The sequence below is a fragment of the Meles meles genome, chromosome 9, assembly GCF_922984935.1.
Source record: "Meles meles chromosome 9, mMelMel3.1 paternal haplotype, whole genome shotgun sequence".
NCBI classification, from domain to species: Eukaryota; Metazoa; Chordata; class Mammalia; order Carnivora; family Mustelidae; genus Meles; species Meles meles.
Genome location: NC_060074.1, coordinates 56,149,024 through 56,175,104, shown reverse-complemented (window position 1 = coordinate 56,175,104; position 26,081 = coordinate 56,149,024). Strand labels below are relative to the sequence as shown.

At 36.8% G+C, this 26,081-nt stretch overlaps 1 protein-coding gene across 1 annotated transcript in view; it reads left to right on the top strand.

Moving 5' to 3' along the window:
• Positions 1–26,081, top strand: part of CCDC148 (coiled-coil domain containing 148) — a 247,270-nt gene that overhangs the window by 142,007 nt on the left and 79,182 nt on the right. The window contains exon 11 of the mRNA XM_046018376.1: positions 15,710–15,850. Coding sequence (XP_045874332.1) covers positions 15,710–15,850 — 141 coding nt within the window. The remainder of the gene's footprint in view (positions 1–15,709; positions 15,851–26,081) is intronic.

Sequence of the window (26,081 nt, the reverse complement as noted above, 5' to 3'; positions counted from 1 at the left end):
GATTCTCTGCTATATCTAAAAAGAACTGAGCTGATGGGGGAGAACAATGTTCTCCTTGTAGGCTCCTTATTTGGGTCCTAAGAGTTAGGAAATCCATAAACTGTAATCACTTTTATCACACTCTATAATCATTTTCCTTAATTTTTGTTCTCAGCAGTGGTCTCCATTTCATACTTCCAAAATCATCTTATTCTCATAAAAAAAAAAAACTGTTCCAGTGGTTACTGATCTATGAGCATTTCTCTTGAGGTTCTGTTCATTAAAATAATAACTCTAAGGGAAATATCAGAGCTGTAAGGTATAAGCTATGTTATGTAAACTTGTGCATTTAAGAATAGCTTACTAATGCTTATTTACATGATGTAATACACATCTTCCACTTTCTCCCTCTAGATATCATACCATCTTGAATACAGGAAAGGATTCTAGATAACTCCTCTTCTCAGTAATCCCTTTAACTTGTATTAATTAAGCAAATGCCTTGTTAGGCAAATTTTATTTGTATTTTATTTTTAACCTTAGCCCGAGGTAAGAAAGCTCAGAATTGCAGAATAAAAAGTGAAGCCAGGGCGCCTGGGTGGCTCAGGGGGTTAAAGCCTCTGCCATCGGCTCAGGTCATGATCCCAGGGTCCTGGGATCGAGTCCCGCATCGGGCTCTCTGCTCAGCAGGGAGCCTGCTTCCTCCTCTCTCTCTCTCTCTCTCTCTGCCTGCCTCTCTGCCTACTTGTGATCTCTGTCTGTCAAATAAATAAAATCTTAAAAAAAAAAAAAAGTGAAGCCATTCTGGGATTGGTGTCTTTATAGAAAATCTCTGATATAAAACTACAATTAACTGCCAAGCTGAGAGTTGTCTCAGCCTTTTATAGGATGTTTGTAAGATCTTAGATATCTTGTGGGCACCTGGGTAGCTCAGTGGATTAAGCATCTGATTCTGGTTTTGGCTCAGGTCACAATCTCGTGGGTCTTGGGATTGAGCTATATCAGCCTCCATGCTCAGTGTGGAGTCTGCTTGAACATTTTCCTTTGGCCCTCCTCTCATTCACAAACATGAGTGCTCTCTCTCACTCTTTCAGAAATAAATAAATAAATAAATCTTTTTTAAAAAGATCACAGATATCTTTATAAAATTTCTTAGAGTATCTCCTCTGAGTTTGCATTGTTGTGGATTTTATGGATTACAAAAACTGCATAAACCTTGATCTAGAATATAAGTGGTATATAATCTAGTTGGAAAGTAGGATGTGCATGTGAAATGATTAATAAACAAAACCTCTTTTATCTTTTAAAAAATGAGATGTAATTGACATATAACATTGTATTAGTTTTAGGTGTATATTGCATGGAATGATTACCACAATAAGTTTAATTAACATCCATCACCACACATAATTATTACTTATTTTTTCTTGTGGTGCCAACTTTTAAGACTAACTCTCTCAGTAACTTTCAAATATACAATACATTATTGTCAACCATAGTCACCATTTTGCCCATTACATACCCAGGACTTACTTATCTTATTGTGGGAACTTTGTAACTTTTGACTCCCTTCATCTGCTTTACCTCAAACTCTCCACCTCTAGCAACCACCAATCTATTCTTTGTGTCTATGAGTTCATTTTGTTTGTTTTAGATTCCACATATAAGTGGAATCTTATTTTGCTTAGCACAATGCCCTCAAGGTCTTTTCTTCTTTTTTTATGGCTGAATAATATATTTGATATATACATATATATTATATACATATACAAATACACATGTATGTGTATGAGACACATTTCCTTTATCCATTCATCCATTGATGGACAATTAGATTTTCCCCAAGTCTTGGGTATTATAAATAATGCTACTGTGAACATGGTTGCAGATCCACTATTTTCAAAATAGTGATTTCATTTCTGTTAAATAAATACCCAGAGGTGGAATTTCTGGATCATATGGTATTTCTATTTTTAATATTTTATATTGTTTTCATAGTGGCTGCACCAATTTACATTCCATCAATAGTACACAAGGATTCGCCTTTTCTCTATATCCTTGCAAACACTTGTTATTTCTTGTCTTTTTGATATAACAGGTGTGAGGTGAGATCTCATCGTGGTTTTGATTTGCATTTTCCTGATGATTAGTGATGTTGAACATCATTTTTTCATATACCTGTTTACCATTTGTAGGTCTTCTTTGGAAAAATATCTATTTAGGATCCTGCCCATTTTCACACTGTTTTCTTTTTCTATTGAGTTGTATAAGTTCTTTGTATGTTTTGGATATTAACCTCTTATCAGATATATAATTTATAGCTATTTTCTCCCGTTTGGTAGATTGCCTTTTTGTTTTGTTGATGGTTTCCTTTGCTGTGCAGAAACTTTAGTTTGACATAGTCCCACTTGTTTATTTTTGCTTTTTTTTTTTTTTCATTTACTTTTGTGAGGTTTATAGCCTAAGCAAATACACAGTTTATGGGGTTCCTGGGTGGCTCGGGTATTAAGCAGCCGCCTTTGGCTCAGGTCATGATCCCGGGGTCCTGAAATCGAGCCCCACATCGGGCTCCCTGCTCAGTGGGAGGCCTGCTTTTCTCTCTCCCACTCCCCCTGCTTGTGTTCCCTCATTCGCTGTGTCTCTCTCTGTCAAATAAATAAATAAAATCTTTTAAAAATATACAGTTTGGGCACCTGCGTGGCTCAGTTGGTTGAGTGACTGCCTTCGGCTCAGGTCATGATCCTGGACTTCCAGGATCTCGTCCCGCATCGGGCTCCCAGCTCCTTGGGGCGTCCGCTTCTCCCTCTGACCTTCTCCTCTCTCATGCTCTCTCTCACTCATTCTCTCTCAAATAAATAAAAAAATCTTTTAAAAAATAAATAAAAATATACAGTTTATAATCTGAGTTTTGGACGCTCATTCATCTATCTAAGAATTATTCATAGAGAAACTACTTTGGGTGAGGCTGTTCCAGGAGTGGGGTTAGAGCAGTAAAAAAAAAGTCAAGTCCTTGTTACTCCAGAGCTTAAAGTTTAATGAGAAAGACAGACAAGAAAATAAAATCAATTAATAACATTTTTTTCAGTTTTATTAAGAAATAATTAATATATCACTATATAAGTTTAAGGCATACAGGATGATAATTTGATTTACATATATTGTGAAATGATAGCTACAATAGGTTTAATCAATATCCATCATCTCATGGTCTACAGTGTATCTAAATGTATCTAACAATAAAAAGAAAGGAAAAAAAATTCTCCTTGTGATGAAAACTCTTAGGGTAATATACTTTTATAAGTGATAAATGAAATGAAAATAAACTAGACAGACTAGAGAGTGACTGGATAGTGTCTATTTTAGACACTATTCATGAATACAGACCAGAGATGGGATAGCAAATGTTGGATAAAATAATTAGGAGGAGGCTCTGAATGACCCTGAAGGACAGGTGAGTGGAATGAGGGATTTCTAGGCAAAGGCCTGGGACAGAGATAAGTATGAGTGTGTAGGAGTGGAGAGAAGATAAAGAGGCAAAGGAGGAAGAAGAAGGTGTGGACCGTCTGCCCTGGAGAAAAATAGGAGATATGGTCGTTATGTATGGGTTGAAGTCCAAATGTGCCTTTAAAGATTGAATCCTCCTTTTGAATAAAGTCGTGTCCAAATAAATAGTTATAAAAGCCACTTGAAATGATAACCATTGCAAAGCCCCTACTATTAAATCTTGAGCAAAAATATGTAAGCAATAATCTAATAGAAAAATATATACAGAATAGGTTGAATCAAAGTGACACTGAAGTCAGGAAAAGTCAACTGGGAAATAATTGCAGCAGTCCAAGAACATAGTTAACATTTGTGCAGCACTTACGTTTTCTTATCTCATTTATTATCCATTCAGACTTATTTATTGAGCATCTATTAGGTGTCAGATGGTGTGTAAGGTGCTGAGGATATAATGATGAGCCAATCAGGTACAGTCCCTATCCTTGTGGAGATCACAGTCTGGTGGGGAAGCAGACACTAGTCATGTAATCATAAGACTGAATATTTCATTTTAAACTATGAGAAGTATCTTGAAGGCAAAGTAAATTGTTATGGGAATGTGCAACTGGGAAGGAGCGAGCTTTACCTCATGTAGGGTGGGTGGATAAGGCTTCACTGCCAGCACTGGAGCTGAAATTTGGAACTGAGTAAGTATTGATTAGGAAAAGGTGTGGGGGAGCAAGGAGGGAAGAGCATTCCAAGCAAAGGAAATAGCATGTACAATATCCACATAGCTGAGGAAATGTGGCCTTTTCAGGGATTTGTAAGATGGGCAAGTGCACCTGGAGCACAGAGGGTGAGTCTATGAGTGGTATGGGGTTGTGAGTTGGGGCGGCAGACACAGGCAGAGCCATACCCTGGAGGCCTTATGGTCCGTTGTTGGAAGCAATGGAAACCATTGAAAATGTAAGCAGTGAGATGGGGATGTGGGCATGGAGTGAAATAAGAGTGGATGGCAGATACATGCTTGTAGCATTAGGATGGGGGCTGTGAAGATGGAGAGAAGCGAATGGGGTCTAAGAGATAGTCAAAAGTATAGTCATCAGGACTTAGCCATTGATTATAAATGGAGTGCCAGGGACAAGCAGAATGATTCTTGAGTTTCTGGCTTGTACAGGTTGATGGTGTTTACACAGAAACCCTGTAAGGCATGCATCACTGCTGTCCCATTTTTACATTAGTTCTAGGTGGTTAAGCAATGGACCCCAGAGAATGCCATTAATAAATTAATAGGACTCAAGCTCTGGTTTATTATTGCAAAACCTAGGTTTTCTCATCTATGTTATGCTTCTGGGTTGATTGCAGAAGGACTAAGGGCTGTGGCTGAAGATGGCAACACAATAGCTCTTGTCTTTATATGACAGAGTCATAGAATTTTAGCACTGGAAGGGATTATAGAGAGCTTCGTTCTCTATTTTTCAAGCTTCTTTGACCAAAGAATTGTCAAAAATTCTTTGACAATGAGAAATTATTTTACATTACAAACACACACACACACACACACAAATGGAAACAAAAATTTCTTGAAACAGTTACTATAATAATATGAGATGCACTGTGATATTTTCTATTCTGTTTTCTTTTGTAAGAAAACACTAGTTCCCATCCACAAAATGAATTTTATTATCTACTAATGAGTTGTGGTACTATTTTGAAAAAGTGAACTAGCCTTCTTCCTTTTTTCAATGAGGATTTGAGGCCCAGAAATTGGAAGTGATTTCCCTGGATCTCATGGCCAGCAGGCAAGTGATTTCCTGACTGTTAGCCCCATTTTCTGACAATAATATACAGTTTGGCTTTGTCAGCTTCATACATAAAACTGACTTATACTTTTCTGCTTATTGACATTTAGTTTGTTTCCTTCTCCACAAGTTTTGTTTTACACTAAAATTAAGACCCTGTAGGACCCAATTAAATGAAACTTTGCAAGACTTTATTTGAAAAGTAAAGGACATGAAACAGTCAAGATAATGGTGAATAATCTTTGAGATTCTGCAAAAGACTGATAAAAAGCCATGGAAAATGGAAAGTGGTTATCAAAGTGAGGTGATTAAAAATACACTTATGAAAAAACCCAAGAAACCAAGGGGGCAGTTGTGAAACCAAAAGAAAAAAACAAATCTTTCTGCTAAGTAAAAATGCCAAGGAGAGAATGGAAGGCTTTAATAACATAGGCAAAATCATAGGTACTATATATCATGAGTAAATTTAAACACAAATGGAACCCATGAGATTAAAAAGCTTGGGTAATCTTGAAAAATAGTGGGACAATTGGAAAGAACTTAATGAAACTATTAGATTAAGATTTAATAAAATGAAAATTTGAAGTTTACTCAGCTGAACTGAATCTAGAAACTTATAGGAATATTGAAGGAGAAGACAGAGAGCTTACCAGTTTTTTACACATGTCTTCTCATTGCTAGAAATGTGAATTAGTCATTGAAAATCCTGACAAGGTTTTCTGGATATTTTCTCTGTCAGGCAAGCAGAGATGGAGCTTTGGAGGCATGGAAACAACTAGGACTGGAGAAATCAAGAATTGAAAGTCTCCTGTGGGGGAGTCAGAAAATGGTAGCATGTGTGGTGGGCAGGTGTGTGTGTGTGTGTGTGTGTGTGTGTGTGTAGTTGAGCATGGTTACCTTTTCTTTCTAAAGATCAGTCCAGTGTGGGGAAGGGGAAATGTTGTCAATTTAACTGCCAAGCATTGTCTCAGAGCCATATCTGTGCATATCCCAAGTATGTCTTTTTTTTTTTTTAAAGATTTTATTTATTTGTTTGACAGACAAAGATCACAAGTAGGCAGAGAGGCAGGCAGAGAGAGAGAGAGGAAAGGAAGCAGGCTCCCTGCTGAGCAGAGAGCCCGATGTGGGGCTCAATCCCAGGACCCTGGGATCACAACCTGAGCTGAAGGCAGAGGCTTTAACCCACTGAGCCACCCAGGCGCCCCCCAAGTATGTCTTGAACTCTTTTTAAGTACCAGATGCCATGATAGGCTCTGTAGAGAGGTTATAGATAAAGCAAATTTGGTCCCTGTCCTTAAGAAGTTTATAGCCAGGGGCGCCTGGGTGGCTCAGTGGGTAAAGCCGCTGCCTTCGGCTCAGGTCATGATCCCAGGGTCCTGGGATGGAGTCCCTCATCGGGCTCTCTGCTCAGCAGGGAGCCTGCTTCCCTCTCTCTCTCTCTCTGCCTGCCTCTCTGTCTACTTGTGATCTCTCTCTGTCAAATAAATAAATAAAATCTTAAAAAAAAAAAAAGTTTATAGCCAGGTTGGAAGTACAGGTAAATGGTTTAATGCATGTTGTAATAGAAGAGTGGGACAATGTGCAAGGGAAATGGAGAAGAGACACCTAGCATGGACATGGTAAGTTAGGGAAAGCTCCCTGGAGCAAATGATCTCTAAGCTCAGACATGAATAAGGGTAAGCAGAAGTTAGCCAGATGAAGTGTGAAGAAGATAAGTTGCTTGTTTCAAAGATTACATCATGCCATGAGTTCAGTGCCTTTATAAAGCATGGGCCTGACACACAATAGGCCCTCATAAATGGCAGTTTTTAATATTTTATTGTTGCTGGTTATAGGTAGTGGTCAGACAGAACTTTTCCTGTATAAGACAACACACATGACACAATGTTTCCATAAATATGAATGATAGAATTCTATATTAATATTTGTCTATTATTATTTAACAGGCCTATAAAATACCGATGTTTTTCATTGCAGTTCATTTTGCTTGCAGAAGAAAATTGCAGGTGTCATATATTGCTATCTCTCCATATAACGAAAATGTAAAATAGAATCAGGATAATATAACTTAAAGAAATCATGGAAGTCATCTGATCCAGTCCTCCCCTTTAACACACAAGAAGACTGAGTTAGCCATTTGCTCAAAGTAACAATATTATTGGCTAGTGGCAGAGATAAGACAAAAAAGCAGATGTTCTGACCAACAGTTCATTATTTGTTTCCTTCATACCACATTGCCACTTTAGAATTTTTTCAAGGTCTTCAACTTTGCCGTAAAATTGTGTTAGTGTTTTTACCTTGATATTAATTTCCACTATTACCTTTGAAGTTTTGATGTGCTTTTTAAAAAAAAAAAAATTTATTTTTTTAAATTTCTTTTCAGTATTCCAGAATTCATTGTTTATGCACCACACCCAGTGCTCCATGCAATACGTGCCCTCCATAATACCCACCAACAAGCTCACCCAACCTCCCATCCCCCTCCCCTCCAAAACCCTCAGTTTGTTTCTCAGAGTCTACAGTCTCTCATGGTTTGTCTCCCCCTCCAATTTCCAACTCCTTTCTCCTCTCCATCTCCCAATGTCCTCCATGTTATTCCTTATGCTCCACAAGTCAGTGAAACCATAGAATAATTGACTCTCTCTGCTTGACTTACTTCACTCAGCATAATCTCTTCCAGTCCCGTCCAAGTTGATACAAAAGTTGGGTATTCATTCTTTCTGATGGAGGCATAATACTCCATTGTATATATGGACCATATCTTCTTTATCCATTCATCCTTTCTAGTACTTTATTTACTCTGAGAATATGTGTATTTATTAATTTCACTTGAACAATTTTACTTTTACATTAAGAACAAGGAATATATATAATGCTACTAACCATTTTCATTTTAAACCCTTAATTTATTATTTGCAGTAGATGAACATATTTTAAACTCCATTTGTTCTTTGTTGGGTTAAGGTTCATTCAGACTGTACCTTTGCAGGAATATTGAAGTCTTAACTAAAGACCTGGGAAAATAATCTAAATAATGCTCTCCTTCCAACATGCCCCTGACTGCCACGGTGGTAATGTTCTTTCGTGGTTATTATTGTTGCACAGTTATGCTCACATGCTCTGTTTAAAACTGTATAATTAGCAAACCACTGAAATGTTCTTCTGGGCTATTCTTCCTTTTACTCACGCTCACACAAGAGTCTTCTGTATTTTAGCTTGTTGTAATAATATTGATTCCTTTGCCCACCTGCCAGCTTTCTTATTCTTGGGCGTCTGAAAAACACCATAATTGGTTGTCATTCTCTCCACATGGGAACCATCCAAATCCCTTGCCTGCCTCTGGGAACCCATTGGATAAGGATTTTTTTTTTCAATGGCACCTGTTTGCCACCAGATTCTTCACCGTGTCCATTGTGCATTCTGAAAAGTCCTGTTTACCTTACTGCCTGGAAACCGATTACTGCAGAGCCTGTTTCTTGTCAAGGTCTCACAACTCTAACTACTTAGGATATAATGCTACCTTCAATAACCTTCTCTCCTTTATTCTTTACCTTTTTTTTTTTTGAGTATGGTTATAATTACAGATGATATTGTAAGTTATTGATTTCAAGCGGACCTTTAAGGGTCCCTAACCATTCTCACAATTCCAGTATTAGGTGCAGCAATTTAGTTTCTAAAGGTTGATGTTGACTTGCTTAAGAGTCTTTTCCCCAGAATTTCATGTATATGTGTGTTATTTGACATCTTAACCCATTGGCTTTTGATTGCTGAACTTCAGTTTGTTTCATGATTTTTCAGTGTGTTTGTCCCAGTTCAACACCTACCATAGCCTCTCAAACAGTTTTTACTTATGTGGATTTAATATAAACTTAATCAGCTAAGAAAACTTAAAAAAATAACAAACTACCATAATCTTTTCTTCTCTGGAGAACAGGAGAAACATCATTTAGACTTGCAAATACAAAGAGGGGTAAATTGGCTAAATTGGTGAATGAAGTGTGTTGCTCCAGTTTTATTGGTCTGGTTGTTGTTGTTGTTATTATTATTTTGCCGCACTTGCCTTTGGAAACAGACATCTTCTCCAATTATAGATATTTGCTTATACGTTGGCTTCTTTAAGTCTTATGCATCACATATAATCACATTATAATTCCTGTGTTAGTCTTTTTTTAAAAAAGATTTTATTTATTTATTTGACGGAGATTGCAAGTAAGCAGAGAGGTAGGCAGAAAGAGAGAGAGAGAGAGAGAGAGAGAGAAGCAGGCTCCCTGCTGAACAGAGAGCCCAGTACGCTGGGATCATGACCTGGGACTCTGACCAAAAGCAGAGGCCTTAAACCACTGAGCCACCCAGGCGCCCCTATTCCTGTGTTAGTTTAAAAGGTGAGAAGAGTAGTTCTAAAACACAAGCTTCTTTCTATTGAAATTTATAAAACTAGTAGTCTTAGTAGCTAAATTTATGCTACTTTTCTTTTTATTAGTTCAATGTGCCTCAAATCTCCCTTTCTACTATCTGAGAACCTTGAGACTACAGTATTTTATTATATGAAGCTCTTTGGACCTACATTATATTTTATGGTTTCTTTATTTTTACAGAATTTTTAGAATTTTAAATTTTGGAAAAATTTAAACATATACAAGTCTATTATCACTCAATGGCAACAATTATCAAATCATTAGTCAAATTGGTCTTATCTATACTGATACCCATGAGCATTGGGTAATAGTGAGCAAATCCCCAGACATCATACCATTAGATCTGTTAGTATTTCAGTATATATCTCTAAAATTAAAAAGACTCTTTAAAAAAGCATAGCTAGGGATGCTCAGTCAGTTGAGTGTCTGACTCTTGATTTCAGTTTAGGTCATGATCTTGGGGTTGTGGGGCTGGGCCCCCCTTCAGACTCTTTGCCCAGCAAGGAGTCTGCTTCTTTTCTTTGCCGTCTCCCTTTACTCCTCTCCCTTCTCTCTCTCTCTCTCTCTCTAAAATAAATGGATAAATCTTTAAAAAAAAGTTAAAATTAAAAACCAGAACTATGTTATAATCATGCCTAAAAGCTTCAACAATATTTCCTTAATAGTATCAACTAATCAATATCCAAATATTTTTGTTTTATAATTTTTACATGTAGTTTATTCAAATCAAAACCAAATATCTATACATTGCATTCGATTACTATATTTCTTAAATCCCTTTATCAGTAGTTCTCTTTCCTTTTTTCTTATGATTTGTTAAAGTCCTTTAATGTTTTTCAAATTTCAGTTTTGTTGATGACATCCCCATGTAACTATTTCTCCATTAGTTGAATTTCCCATAACATAATAGATAGGTCTAGCAAGTTGATGATATTCATTTTTATTTTTTGGCAAAAATACTTGACAGGTATGTTGTATATTTCCATCAGGAGACCAAAGTATCTGCTTGTTTCTCTGTGATGTTAACATTGTTCAGTGTGTTCAGTTGTTACCAGCCTGATTCTTCTATTATAAAGTTTCCCATCTGCTATTAACATGACGTATTTATTAGTCATTGATGATCATAACAAGGATTTATGATTTCATTAGCTGTTACAAAGTGGTATATTCTTTTTTTTTAAAGATTTTATTTATTTATTTGACAGACAGAGATTACAAGTAGGCAAAGAGGCAGGCAGAGAGAGAGAAGAGGAAGCAGGCTCCTTGCTGAGCAGAGAGCCCTATGTGGGGCTCGATCCCAGGACCCTGGGATCATGACCTGAGCCGAAGGTAGAGGCTTTAACCTACTGAGCCACCCAGGTGCCCCCCAAATGGTACATTCTAATACATTTATTTCTTCATCATTTATTAGGTTTCGTCTAAAAAGGTTTGTTTTGAGGAGTGGGCTTTCAGCTCAGGGTTGCCATAAACTGTCTCCGGGACAGTTGGCTACTACTCTTCAAGCAGAGACCCAACAAGCAGCAGCTCTGGAGTGGCACAGGAGCATGCTGTAAGAATCTGCTAGGTTTGGAGATTCCAAATGGGCCAACAAGCAGCAGCTCTGGAGTGGCACAGGAGCATGCTGTAAGAATCTGCTAGGTTTGGAGATTCCAAATGGGCCATGTCCAGAGATAGAAACGCTTGGTCACAGGCCAGGTGAGTTCAGAGTGCAGCCCAAGACCAGAGAGATAGGCATGATTGACTGCTTTTCTCTGAGGACTGACTGAAGAGGGGCCCTGAACTCTCAGCTCCTCTGGGATCAAAGATTGGGAGGCCACCTTCTTCATTCTCGTCCTCCAAAGCTATATGGAAAGCATTCAGGGAACAAAAGCTACTGAGACCAAAACCGAGCAGATTAGTTAGCCTGGCCCCTGTCAAGTGTGGTTCAATTCTACCTTGGGCAAAGACATTTGAGAATCACTGCAACATGCCCTCCCCCAGAAGATCAGCAAGAACATCTAGCCAGGACCAAGTTTACTTACCAATCAGAACTGCAGAACTCCCAGTACTAGAGGAGTACAGCACATAGAATTCATGGCTTTCCCCCCATGATTCTTTAGTCTTTCAAAGTTAAATTTTTAAAATTTTCTTTATGATTTTTTCTATTTTTAAAATCTTTTCCACTTTGCTATATTTTTAAAAAGATTTTATTTATTTATTTATTTGAGAGAGAGAGACAGGCAGACATTATGAGAGGGGAGAGGTCAGAGGGAGAAGCAGACCCTGCCAAGCAGGGAGCCTCATGCAGGGCTCGATCTTGGGACTCCAGGATCATGACCTGAGCCAAAAGCAGTCACTTACCAACTGAGCCACCCATGCGCCCTTCTCTTTGCTATTTTAACCAACATCTTATCAATACCTTTTTAAAAATCTATTTTAATTTTTATTTTTATAGTCATATTCTATCCCTTCATTGTATTTAACCTTATTTTTTGTATATATAAGCTTTTCTTTCTTTAAAATTTTGGGGATAGTTTCTTCTAATAGACCAAAATATACCCTAAATCTAGTGTATGGCTTTGTTTTAGTCTCCCGTCTGATCACATTCTCTCCTTTTTTTCTTTTTTTGTTAAATTTTTTTCTTTCTTTTTTCAACCAACTTATTATCTTATCAATTTCTTTTTAAAAATCTTTTTAAATTTTCATTTTTATAGACTTATTCTATCACTTCATCAAATTTACCCTTATTTTTGTATATATATATATATATATATATATATATATATATATATATATATGTTTTTCTTTCTTTAAAATTTTGGGAGGCAGTTTCTTCTAATAGACCAAAATACACCCCAAATCAAGTGCATGGCTCTATTCTATTTGCCAGCCTGGTCATATATATATATATATATATTTTTTTTTTTTTTTCTTTCTTTTCCTCCTGGCTTTGGGTCTCTTCTTATTTGTTTAGTGTATATTTTTCTGGGATCTTTGTTACCCTTTTAGTGTTTTATTCTCTCATTCATCTATTTTGCTCTGGACAAAATGACAAAGCAGAAAAACTCACCTCAAAAAAAGAACAAGAGGCAAGACTGATGACTAGGGACATAAGCAATACAGACATTAGGAAGCTATCAGAACTAGAGATCAGAATGATGATTATAAAGATGCTAGCAGGGCTTGAAAAAGCATAGAAGATGCTAGAGAATCCCTTTCTGGAGAAATGAAAGAGCTAAAATCTAACCAAGTTGAAATAAAAAAAAGCTGTTAATGAGATGCAATCAAGAATTGTTACTGCTCGAATAAATGAAGCAGAAGAGAGAGTTAGTGATACAGAAGACCAAATGATGGAGAATAAAGAAGCTGAAAAAAAGAGAGATAAACAACTGCTGGGTCATGAGGGGAGAATTTGAGAGATAAGTGATACCATAACCTGAAACAATATTAGAATAATTGGGATCCCAGAAGAAGAAGAGAGAGGGGGGCATAAGGTATAGTGTAGCAGATTATAGTGGAGAACTTCCCTAATTTGGGAAAGGAAACAGGCATCAAAATCCAAGGGGCACAGAGAACCCCCCTCAAAATCAATAAAAATAAGTCTACACCCTGTCATCTAATTGTAAAACTTACAAGTCTCAGAGACAAAGAGAAAATCCTGAAAGTAGCTTGGGACAAAGGTCTGTAACTCACAACTGCAGAAATATTAGATTGGTAGGAGACCTATCCACAGAGACCTGGCAGGCCAGAAAGGACTGGCATGATATATTCAGAGCACTAAGTGAGAAAAATATGCAACCAAGAATACTATATCCAGCTAGGCTGTCATTGAAAATAGAAGGAGAGATAAAAAGCTTCCAGGACAAACAAAAACTAAAAGAATTTGGATACATCAAACCAGCCCTACAGGAAATAACAAAAGGGGTCCTTCTAAGCAAAGACAGAGCCTAAAGGTAACATATACCAGAAAGGAACAGAGACAATATACAGTAATATTCACCTTACAGGCAATACAATGGCACTAAATCCATATCTTTCAGTGGTTACCCTGAATGTAAATGGGCTAAATTCCCCAATCAAAAGACACAGGGTATCAGAATGGATTGAAAAAAGAAGACCCATCGATATGCTGTCTACAAGAGACTGATTTTAGACCCAAAGACACCTCCAGATTTATAGTGAGGGGCTAGAAAATCATTTACCATGATAATGGACATCAAAAGAAAGCTGGGGGTGGCTATCCTTATATCAGATAAATTAGATTTTTAAACCAAAGATTATAAAAAGAGATGAGGAAGGACACTATATCCTAGTTAAAGGATCTGTACAACAAAAAGATCAAACAATTGTAAATATCTATACCCCTAACATGGGAGCAACTAATTATATAAACCAATTAATAACAAAATCAAAGAAACACATCAACAGTAATATAATAATATAGGGGACTTTAACACCCTCCTCACTGAAATGGACAGATCATCTAAGCAAAGGATCAACAAGGAATAAAGACTTTACATGACATAATGGACCAGATGGACATCACAGATATATTCAGAACATTCCATCCCAAACAACAGAATACACATTATTCTCTAGTGCACATGGAACATTCTTCAGATTCTCCTGGGTCACAAGTCAGGTCTCAACCAGTACCAAAGATTGGGATCATTCCCTGCATATTTCAGACCACAGTGCTTTGAAACTAGAACTCAACTACAAGAGAAAGTTGGAAGGAACTCAAATGCATGGAGGCTAAAGAGCATCCTACTAAAGAATGAATGGGCCAACCAGGAAATTAAAGAAGAATTTATTTATTTATTTATTTAAAGAAGAATTTAAAAAATTCATGGAAACAAACAAAAATGAAAACTACTGTTCAAAATCTTTGGGATGCAGCAAAGGCAGCCCTAAGAGTAAAGTATATAGCAATACATAGATGATATTTTATGTTGAGATCATACTATTAATGTAGTTTTGCACCTGCTTTTTTGCATCTAATAATATGTTGTGGACATTTTTATGTCAATGAATAGACATAGACCATTCTTTTTCAATGGCGGTCATTGCATGATGTATCAGGATTAATTTAAGAAATCTACTGTTGCCAGACATCCTGTTTCTGTGAAGGTGTGAATGAATGTTTAGTTGTCTGAGTTTTGATTGATCTTGGTGTTGGACATAGAATCAATTAGACTCTTTCTAATTTTTCTGCTTAAGCAGCACCACAGGGAACATTCCTGTGGATACATTTTGTGCACTTATCCAACTGATTGTCTTCTTTGAATAACTTCCCCAAAATGTGGTTGTGGGTCAAAGGCTATGCATATTTTATATTGTGATACATATTTATTTACATAAATATTTATGTATGTAAAACATTTATTTATTTATTTATTTATTTATGTAATTTATTTATTTATGTATTTATTTATGTAAAAAATTTATTTATTTATTTATTTATATTTGTTTATGTAAAAAATGTCCTTTAGAAGTGCAGTACCAATTATGCTTCTACCAATAATATCAATCAATACCCAGAAAGTTCTTTTAAATGTCTTAAAAATTTTTTTCATCTTCAATCAGGCTCATTTTCCTCATTTATAAAATAAGGATGAAATCTATCAGTGGTTCTTAAACTTTTAGGATCGTAGGATCATTTGAGAATTTTTGAAAACTGATTAGAAACTTGAACTGTCGTTTCAGGAAAACAAACCTGTGCAAAAATAGAGAAATTTGTACGTACTATTTTTGAGAATTCATAGATTCTTTGAAGTCAACTCACAGAATCTTTAGGATCTCAGTCCATGAATCTAAGTGAAGAATCCCTGAATGAGATGATTTTAAAGTTGCTTTCTCTTTTTAACACTTACACACACACACACACACACACACATCTTACATACACATCATGCACACGTCACACACAGAATTTTAATCTGTATTTGGAAAAGCTTTGACACCTGCTTGACATAGAACATAGTCCTATAAAACCTCTGTAAAATCACTTGACTGGGTATAGTTATTGGAATGAATTTCCATTTATTTCAGGTTCTTCAATGGCGAGCCCATCAGGAAGAGGTAGCAAGATTGGAGATGGAAATTTCTGCCAGAAGAAGAGAAAAGGAGAAGGAGAAAGAGAAGCTTTGGAAGGAGAAGGAATTGTTACAAAGAGCAGAGAAAAAAAAGAAAGTATGAAATCTGCTATTTTTGCGAATGCGTGAATGAATGTTTAGTTGTCTGAGTTTTGATTGATCTTGGTGTTTGACATGGAATCATCATAGGCAGTTCTTAGAAAGATTCATAAGGTTCTAGTGGAGTCTTGCTTCAGTTCATTTAAGCTTCAAAATTTGTGGATATGGAGGAGAATTCACTTTATTAACCTGCATGAGCACAGGTACTTGTGATTAGAAGAAATGCCGTAGGGAAAGAAAAGTCAGGGTTTATGACTTGTTAAGTCTTGTTCTAAGTAGGGACATGCAAAGACAAGAGAATACCAGGGTAACATTTTGGTTGACTGCAGTGTAGCAGCCAACCGTCAAAAGAGGTCTTTGCTGGTAAAATACATTGTACCAAGGTCAGAGCAGCTCATGGCACACCAGAAGGCCCTTTTAAGAATTTACTTCCTGACTTATTATTTGTTAGATTGTTTGTTTTTCATTTGCTGACACGAATTCATCATTCTATTTTTGAGCAAACATTTGCTTCCCAGTTTTCAAAAAATTAATCACAACACTTATTAACAGCTTCAAAATGATTGCTGATATGATTTCCTTTCCATGAAAGGAAAAAAGTGAATTTGAGATGCGATTTTAAACATGAATCTGGGATATTTATTTACATGGTTTTGTTTATTTTATCAATTTTTGTGGTGTAAACAAACACATTAGTACTCATCACCTAGCATTGAAACTGTTAAGGTTTTTTTATTCTTTTATAGATTTATTTTATTTTACAGGTAAAGTTGAAGTCCTCTCTTGAGGATGTACTCAGTACCATTTTCCTTCTTACCTCCTCAAAGTCAGTCTCCATCATAAATTTTATTCCTATCTTTACAGGCCATCAATTGCTTTTAACATTTTTTTTTAAAGATTTTATATATTGACTTGACAGAGCGAGAGAGCACAAGCAGGAGGAGTGACAGAGGGAGAGGGAAAAGCAGGCTCCCTGCTGAGCAGGAAGCCTAATGTGGGGCTGGGATCATGACCTGAGCAGAAGGCAGACACTTTACTGACTGAGCCACCCAGGAACCCTGCTTTTAACATCTTTTAATATGTAATTTGTGACTTCTAAATTTTTTTCCTGAATACTTTCGGACTGTATCATTCTGTGGCATGCACTTTTTCATTTAACCTTAACTTCTGAGATACAGCTTTATTAATAAACAGAGATGGAGTTCACCCCTTTCCACTGTGATATACTGGTTCAACAAGAACAAAGCTGCCTTTCATCCCTTCTCTTAGTGGTTGACCTTTATGGTTCTGAAGTTTTGTTCTTGCAGCCGTGCTGGCATAGCCACCTTGTGCATGTTGACTGGGTTGTGTGTGCACAGCTCTCTCTACGGTACACCAAGGAGGAGAATTATTGTGTGGTAGGATCTGTATGCTTTTAATTTTATAAAATTTTTTTTTAGTTTATAAGATAATATAAATCTTCTTTTTGACTTTTGCCAATTGGATGAATGTGAACAGTATTCAGTGTTTTTAATCAGGTTCTCCTTCAGTCTTCACAAGTGAAATTGAAAATCTCCTCATGTTTATTGGGCCATTTTCTTCCTCTGTAAATTGCTTATTAGTACTTTTTGTTTGTCTGTTTTTCTTTATTAATCTGTAGAAGTTATTTATAAATTCTGGATACTATTTCTTTTTGTCAGTTATATTTTCTTTCATTGGTCATCTGCCTTTAAATTTGGTCCATAGTGTCTACGGTTCAATGGAAATTTAAAATGATCAAGTAATCAAAGTTATTAAACTTTTCTCCTCTGCAAACTGTGCTTTCCTTTATGAACCATGACCTGATCGTGAGAGCATCTTTAGAGTTCTTGATCACTTCTGCTTAGGACCCTGTACATTTTACTGGCCCAGGACTAGTGTGTATTGTGTGAGATTTAGGACCTGTGCTGTGAGATTGCAGACAGCGCTAACTTAGCACTCATACACAGCACCAGCCTGGCTTCCTCTGATGACCCTTCTCCTTGTCTGGTCCTAACCAGAAAGTTATCCCTCTTATCACTTTTCTGGAGAGTGGTCTTCGTGGGTCTGAGTCTCATGGTGTGCATGGACAAGTCCTACAGGACTTCTTGCTCTTCTTAAGTGGCATGATTCCAGCTCCGACGCACACAATTCCCACTGCTACTGTTAAAGACCCACCCACCAGCTCCTCAGGCCTGTCTCAGGCCCAGTTCTGTACAAAAGCCCTTTGACTCTGGCCCTCTCTTACTGCTCTGACTTTGAGATCCATCTTTATCTTCAGCACTGGGGCATTTGTGTGTGTTTGTGTGCAGTTGTGTTATAGTTTATCCAAAATTTCTATGTATTTAAAGTAGGAAAGGAGATTTCTATGTCCACTCAGACAAACTGACCAAAGTTCTGGCTGCCTTTTATACACTATGAATCCAGACTCTCTTTGTTCTATTTTCTATGCTAGAGACAAATTTTAGTTCTTTACTGTTTTGGCAGAAACCCTCCTATAGTTTCTCAAATCAGAAGCTCTCCCTGACTTGAGACTGATTGCTTTGTTAGCTAGTGCTCTGGTTTTCCTCATCTACTGTTTCACCTGCCTGGATTTCTCTTCTCATAAGCGAGCAGCCATAGAGGTAGAAAAACTATTCCATGTATAATACCCCACCTGAGGATTTCTGAATAACAGATCGTCTTTTTCCTAATTCTTCTTCTCAGCAACTTGTCTTTTAGGGAATGACACTGTCTTTTTGCTGGAATAACATTTTTAATTTGTATTCCAAAGTTTACCCTGCTAGATGCCCAACTCTTTTCAAATTGACCTTTATATTATTAGATTACCTTTTCTTCTGTGCTTTAAAACTTGAGTTGAACATAACATGCCAAGTTTTCATAGTTTTATCTCAAGACTCAAAGTAAGTTGTTATTCCTAGGCTGTTAGGTGATAATGGTAATATTTCAGAAACATCTCTTCACTTTTGAAATTATTGTCATGATAAAAATCAAAGAATAATGTCTTTCCATAAACTATCCCTAGGAGCTACTGTAAGAAACAAAATTACTATGCTAGGTGAACCTTAAAATGCCTGATATCTAATATTGGTCCCAGTACCACCTTTCACTAGATGTAGCATTTTGGATGGCTTGAATAACATAAAAACTACTCTGCATCACAGCGTTTTAGGAGGTTTTTTACTGTTTCATGCCTGGAGTTCTATGGAATCAAAGCAAGGATAGTTTCAGCCTCACTGCAAAAATAGAGATTTAAAGCAAGGCTCATATTAAAAGGAGACAGATTCCTTCCTTGCTCTAGCATGTTACATTTCTCTCCCAATTTTACTGGTTCCTAATCCAGCACTGAAGCCCCCATATTGTACGGCTGAAGGATGGAAAGCATTATCAGGAAAGTCAGAATACCTTCAACAGCCATGGTCCACCAGCCATGTGGCCTTCAGCCTTACCTCTGAGATGTTTCTGGGGGAGAAATCTATCATTTTGTGATCTCTCAGCCTCAAGGGACATCATATCTGTAAATATCAATAGACCCAGGCATCAGTAGAACGTTGGCACTTACCTGGTCCCCCTTGACCTCAGGTGATTGGGCAAATACTCAGAATTACATTCATCCTACAGATAACCAGGAGACAGCAAAAACAGTCTAAAATAAAAGAGGGTAGGTTATCATAAACAGCATGCAGGCTAGAGGGCTAGGCCAGTACTGCTTCCTAGAAGATTTAAGAAGTTCTGCTCTTTGGAGGGTGTCTTCTCAATTCAAATCAAAGCTATTCTCTCATTGTGGGAATCTGTGCATTCTTATGAGGACAATTTATCATGAAATTCCATTCCCATTGTTTCTTAATCTATTAATATACTGATCTAAAGAGCTAAGAGTAGGGGGGTGGGTAGATAGACACTGAAGAATGATAAAAAATAAATTCCCAGACTATAAACTCTACTTCAGGACTGAAAGGGGCCAATGAATCACACCTGTGATAAGTTGGCTTCTAAGATAGGCTCCAAGATTTCCTGCCCTCCTGGCATACATATCCTATATAATCACCAGGATTATAACTTCCATCGGTTAGGTTATATTATATGACACAGACAACCTTGGGAAAGGGACATTACCCGGAAGGACTTGACCTAGTCACATGAGCTCTTTATAAGTACAGAGTTTTCTTTGGCTTGTCACAAGAGGAGTCATCAGAGATTTAAAGCATGAAAAGGACATGGCTAAATATTTTGGCTTGAAGATTGAGGAGGTCACATGGCAAGGAATGTGGGTAAACTCTAGCAGCTGAGAGTGGCCCTGGCTGACAGCCAGAAGGGAAATGGGAACCTGTAACCTATAGTCCTACAACTGTGAGGAACTGATCTGCCAAACCAAGAATAAGCTTGGAAGCATATTTTCCTCTGAAGCTTCCAGGTGAGAACTCAGTTTTCTCAGCACCTTGATTTCATTGATATCATGGGCAAAGAGTTCAAGGACACCATGCTAGATTTCTGACTTAAAAGAGTCTGAGTTCATAAGTAAGTTTGGTCTAAGCTGTGAAATTTGTGGTAAATGTTACACAGCAGTTAAAAAACGAGTACAGTTTTTGGTATCTGGAAGTGAATTGTTGCTGTAACAAATACCTGAAAATGTGGAATGGAATTAGGAAGTGGGAAGAAGTAGGAAGAATTTTAGGAACATGATAGAAAAAAGTCTAGAATGCCTTGAACTGATTTAGTAAAGACGTGGCTTCTGAGTCTCAGAAGGAAGTGACGAACATATTCTTCAAAACTGAAGAAAGGATCACTGTTATGTGGTGACAAGAAGTCTAAGGAATTAATTCTGCACTACAGTTAGGTGGAAAACATTCCTGAGTAATGAACTTCATATGTGATGAGCAAAGAAGATTTCTGAAATGTTGCAAGTGTCACTAGGATTTTTTGCTGCTTACAGTAACAAGGAGAGATTTGATGCTTTGGGAAAATTCTCAATCTATGTAAATGGCAAAAGACTCCAGAGTTAAGAGATTATTGCCACCATCATGCCAGAGAGAAAAGGCTGAAAGTGTGAATATACAATCCTGTTACAGCCTTGAAAAGATCACAGGGTCAGAGTATTCAGTCATATAAAAGACCCTTCTAGGAGATTAAGGATGTTTCCCTTAGATCTCAAACTAGAAAGCCTCTGGGAAGTTTAAGGGCAATTTCTCTCAGCCATCTCAATAGAAAACCAAGAGAGAAAGAAAGGATTATCTCAAAAAGACCTGTGGGTGTGTGGCTTTTGTCTAATGGAGTGAATCCTCATAAAATCTGCAAAGGCTCACTTGGTTCTTGCGACAATTTTTCAGAAACACTGCCAGCTTGACTGAAAGGGACAGAGCGAGTATGAAATGAAAGGAGGCTCCTGGACCTCCCAAAATTCTCTTGGCAGGAAGCAGGCTGATAAAACTACTTAGGAAGTTGGCATTCCTAATACTTCTACCACTGGACCAACCCACCTATCCAGGCTCAGGAAAATCTTTGCTTTACTTTTCACCACCTTATACATAGAACGATTGCATCACCTTCCAGTAAGATATACTGACAGTAGATTGTATATAAACCCAAAGGGGTCACTAAAAGCCCTATTTAGGATTATCATTCATCCATGTATGTATTCATTTATTCATTAAGTATGTGCCAAGTGTCTTTAATGTGACACACTTTATACCCAGTCCTTCATGAAATTGTAAGAGGTCACCCTACTCAAACAGAAGTTGCCCCTTTTCTGATATCTATCTATCTGTCTTATCTATCTATCATCTATCTATCTATCTATCTATCTATCTATCATCTATCTATCATTTATTTTAAATAGGCTCCACACCCAGTGTGGAGCCCAATGTTAGGTTTGAAATCATGACCCTAAGATGAAGACTGGAGCTGAGATCAAGAGTTGGACAGTTAACCAACTGGGCCACCCAGCCACCACTTTGGTATCTTTTTTTTTTTTCAAGATTTATTTATTTGACAGATAGAGATTACAAGTAGGCAGAGAGGCAGGCAGAGAGAGAGGAGGAAGCAGGCTCCCAGCCAAGCAGAGAGCCCAATGCGGGGCTCGATCCCAGGACCCTGGGATCATGACCTGAGCCGAAGGCAGAGGCTTTAACCCGCTGAGCCACCCAGGCGCCCCACTTTGGTATCTTTTTAAAGGAATGTGTTTACCTGCTCCATCACAAAGATAATACACAATTCTTGGATAGGTTAGTAGAAGCTCTAACTAATAATACAGAAGGGTTTCTTTTGTCTTTAAACTTTATGAGTAAGCAAAAGGGTTAACAGAAAAATTAAAAATACAAAATGGAGTGAACTATATAGAGTTTGCAATTGTTAAATTAAGCATGACTATGTATAGTAAATTAAATGTATATGTATATATACACAGTATTTACAAATGGGTATATTTGTATAGGTACATACACACACACACATAAGTACAGTGTGACTTTCATGCCTCCCTCACTGGATACTGATTGTTTAGGGAGTTTAGGATAGTGACTTCGCCTTCTTTTATGCCTAGACCTCCTCTTCTCTTATTTCCTGGTTCTGTATCAGCAAACCATACTTTGGGTATCTGTCCTCACATGGTGGTCCATACTTCCTAGTATGAATCCTCTTATGCCAATAAAAGTTATTAGTTTTGCTACCATTGATCAAAGTTCAGGCCTTAGCATGTGAACATTTTGCCCTGACCGACTCCAGTAAGGTTCATCAAGTCTCTATTAATTTTTCTTTTTGTTTAGGCTTTTAATTGCTGCCGTATGCATTTGTGCACTGCAGGAGCTGCAGAATATAGAACTGTCCTGTGCAATTTCCTTCAAATGCCTATGGCTGATTACCTTTAACTTCCAGTGAAAGCTTTGCTATTCCAGAGGGCGGGGGATATAGATTTAAGGACTAAGGTAGTGGGAAAAAGGACGTTTAAGATAAGAGCACTGCCTGGAAAACATCCCCTGACTGATTAAAGGAGTGTGTGTGTGCAAAAGAGAGCTAGTGATCTAACTCGATCCCACTTAGACTAAAATGACTTAAGATATAAATACTGTAAATTTTGTAATATATCACTGAGGACCAACGGAACTGTGAACTTACAAAAGCACTATGGCAGCACTCAGCAACACAGTAATGCAGTGACTTTCAGGTGATCTAAATCTGCTTAAAGCACTTTTTCACATTTTCATAAATGGAGAATATGCAATATAAAAACTCTGATTGATGACTTGGACCTTGAAAATATGTCTTTGAAACTCTCTGAACTCCAGTATGATGTCTGCTCTAACATACACCCACCTAAACTTCTCACTTGCAAACATCCTCTTTTTAAAGGAACCACCTGCTACTAAAGGCAAAGTGTTTCCATCTGGCTGAGGTCCAATCTGTTGAACTATTTCCCATCCTCAGTTTTGTGATTCTCTCAATTACTAATTCCTAAAAGTGTGAAGTTGCAATAAACATTTGAGGAGGTGTTTGTCTTTAATTATTGGTCTTTTTATTTGGGAATCTGATGAAATATCCCAACTAGGGAGCTATAAAACCTAGTGAGTAAAATAACTATCAGGATATTATAATCATCAGAAGGAGGACATAGTTAATATATATTTTATGTAAAACTGACTCCCAAAAAGCTGGCGTTCAGAGTTTATTTTCTGAATTTTTAATATTAGTCCTCTGAATATTATTTAAATAAAGAAATTAATGTAATATGGGAAGTTTAATTATTCAAAAGAAATCAAAGATCATGGAATTTTAAAATGTTCATAATGTTCCTTATTTTGTTATTAAAATTTGGAAATGAACATTAACATAAGCTTATTAACTGATTCTAACACTCTAATATGAGACTGAATGTAGAGCCAGCTATCAGTATATATATATATATATATATATATATATATATATGTGTGTGTATATATATATATATATATATATATGTTTTTAATTTCTTTTCAGGGTAACAGTATTCATTGTTTTGGCACCACACCCAGTGCTCCATGCAATACATGCCCTCCCTGTTACCCACCACCTGGTTCCCCCAACCTCCCACCCTCTGCCCCTTCAAAACCCTCAGGTTGTTTTTCAGAGTCCATAGTCTCTCATGCTTCACCTCCCCTTCCAATTTCCCTCAACTCCCTTCTCCTCTCCATCTCCCCATGTCCTCCATGTTATTTGTTATGCTCCACAAATAAGTGAAACCATATGATAATTGACTCTCTTTGCTTGACTTATTTCACTCAGCATAATCTCTTCCAGTCCCATCCATGTTGCTACAAAAGTTGGGTAGTCATCCTTTCTGATGGAGGCATAATATTCCATAGTGTATATGGACCACATCTTCCTTATCCATTCGTCCGTTGAAGGGCATCTTGGTTCTTTCCAGTTTGGCGACTGTGGCCATTGCTGCTATAAACATTGGGGCACAGATGGCCCTTCTTTTCACTACATCTGTATCTTTGGGGTAAATGCCCAGTAGTGCAATTGCAGGGTCATAGGGAAGCTCAGCTATCAGTATATTAATGAACAGGTGACATAAAGGTAGGATGAAATAGGGCTACACTGAGACACATGATAAGTAAGTTGTCAAAATTCAAAGACAAAGAATGAATATTAAGAGCAGCAAGAAAAAAGAGAGAACTTACATATAAGGGAACCCTGATAAGACCATAGGTAGATTCCTCAACACAAACATTTCAGGCCAGGAGACAATGGAATGACACTCAAAAAAAAATTGAAAGACAGTAATTGTCGATGCTGTCCTTCAGAAATGGAGGAAAAAAGACTTCCAAACAGCAAAAGCCGAGGGAGTTCATTACTGCGAGACCTGCCTTATAAGAGATACTAAAGTGTTCTTGAGTGGAAGTAAAAGAATGCTAATTAACATAATAAAAACACACAAAAATAGCATAAACCTCACTGGTACTGGTAAATATATAGTCATTGTTAGATTCTGCAATATGGTAATAGTGGTACATAACTCAAAAGTCTAGCTTAAAAGTTAAAAAAAGAATATGGTAAAAAGCATCAATACAATGATCTGTTATTAGTTACACAATGAAAAGAAAACACCTGTAAATTTTAATAGCAATTACCTAAAATATGGGGGAGGAAAGACATAAATGTGTAAAATATATTAATTCTATTGAAGTTAAGCTGTTATCAGTTTAAAATAGGTTCAATATAAATTTAATAGGGATGCCTGGGGGACTCAGTTGGTTAAGCATCTGCCTTTGGCTCAGGTCATGTTCCCAGTGTCCTGGAATCAAGTCCTGCATCAGGCTCTCTGCCCAGCAGAGAGCCTGCTTCTCTCTCTGTAGGCCACTCACCCTGCTTGTGCTTGCTCTCTCTCTGCCTCTGACAAATAAATAAATAAAATCTTTAAAAAAATGAAATAATAAATAAATAAATTCAATATATTTTATATAAGCCTCATGATAACCACAAAGGGAAATCTTAGAATAATTATACAAAAGAACATGATAAAGAAGTCAAAGCATATTATTACCAAGACATCAAAACTAAAAAAAAAAAAAAGATAAAAAACAAAGAACAGTGGATCTACAAAATAACCAGAAAACAATTAACAAAATGACAATAGTAAGTTCTTAGCTATCAAAAATTACTTTAAATGTAAACAGATTAAATTCCCCAATCAAAAGACATATAATGGCTGAATGGATTTAATAAAAAAATAAAAGCCCATACCCAACAACATGCTGCCTACAAGAGACTCTTTTTAGCTTTAAAGATACACATAAACTGAGAGTGAAGGGATGGATAGAGACATTTCAAGCAAATGGTAATTAAAGCCAACCAACCAAACAACAAAAAACTAAACAAAACAAATAAAACTCCAAAAGTAACTATACTTACAGCAGATAAAATAGACTTTAAACTTAAAATGGTAAAAATGACAAAGAAAGTCAGTATATAATGATAAAGTGTTTAAGACATCAAGATGGTATAACTGTAAATATTTATGCACCTAACATTGGAACACCTAAATATGTAAAGCACAAACTACCAAAGCTAAAAGGGGAAATAAATACTAATACAGTAATAGATACTTTAATAGTCTACTTTAAACAACAATAGATTTACAGAGAACCAATAAAGAAGCAGTGGATCTGAACAATACTGTAGATCATGCCATCTGCAAAGAGACAGAGTTTGACTTCTTCATTGCCAATTTGAATACCTTTTATTTCTTTTTGTTGTCT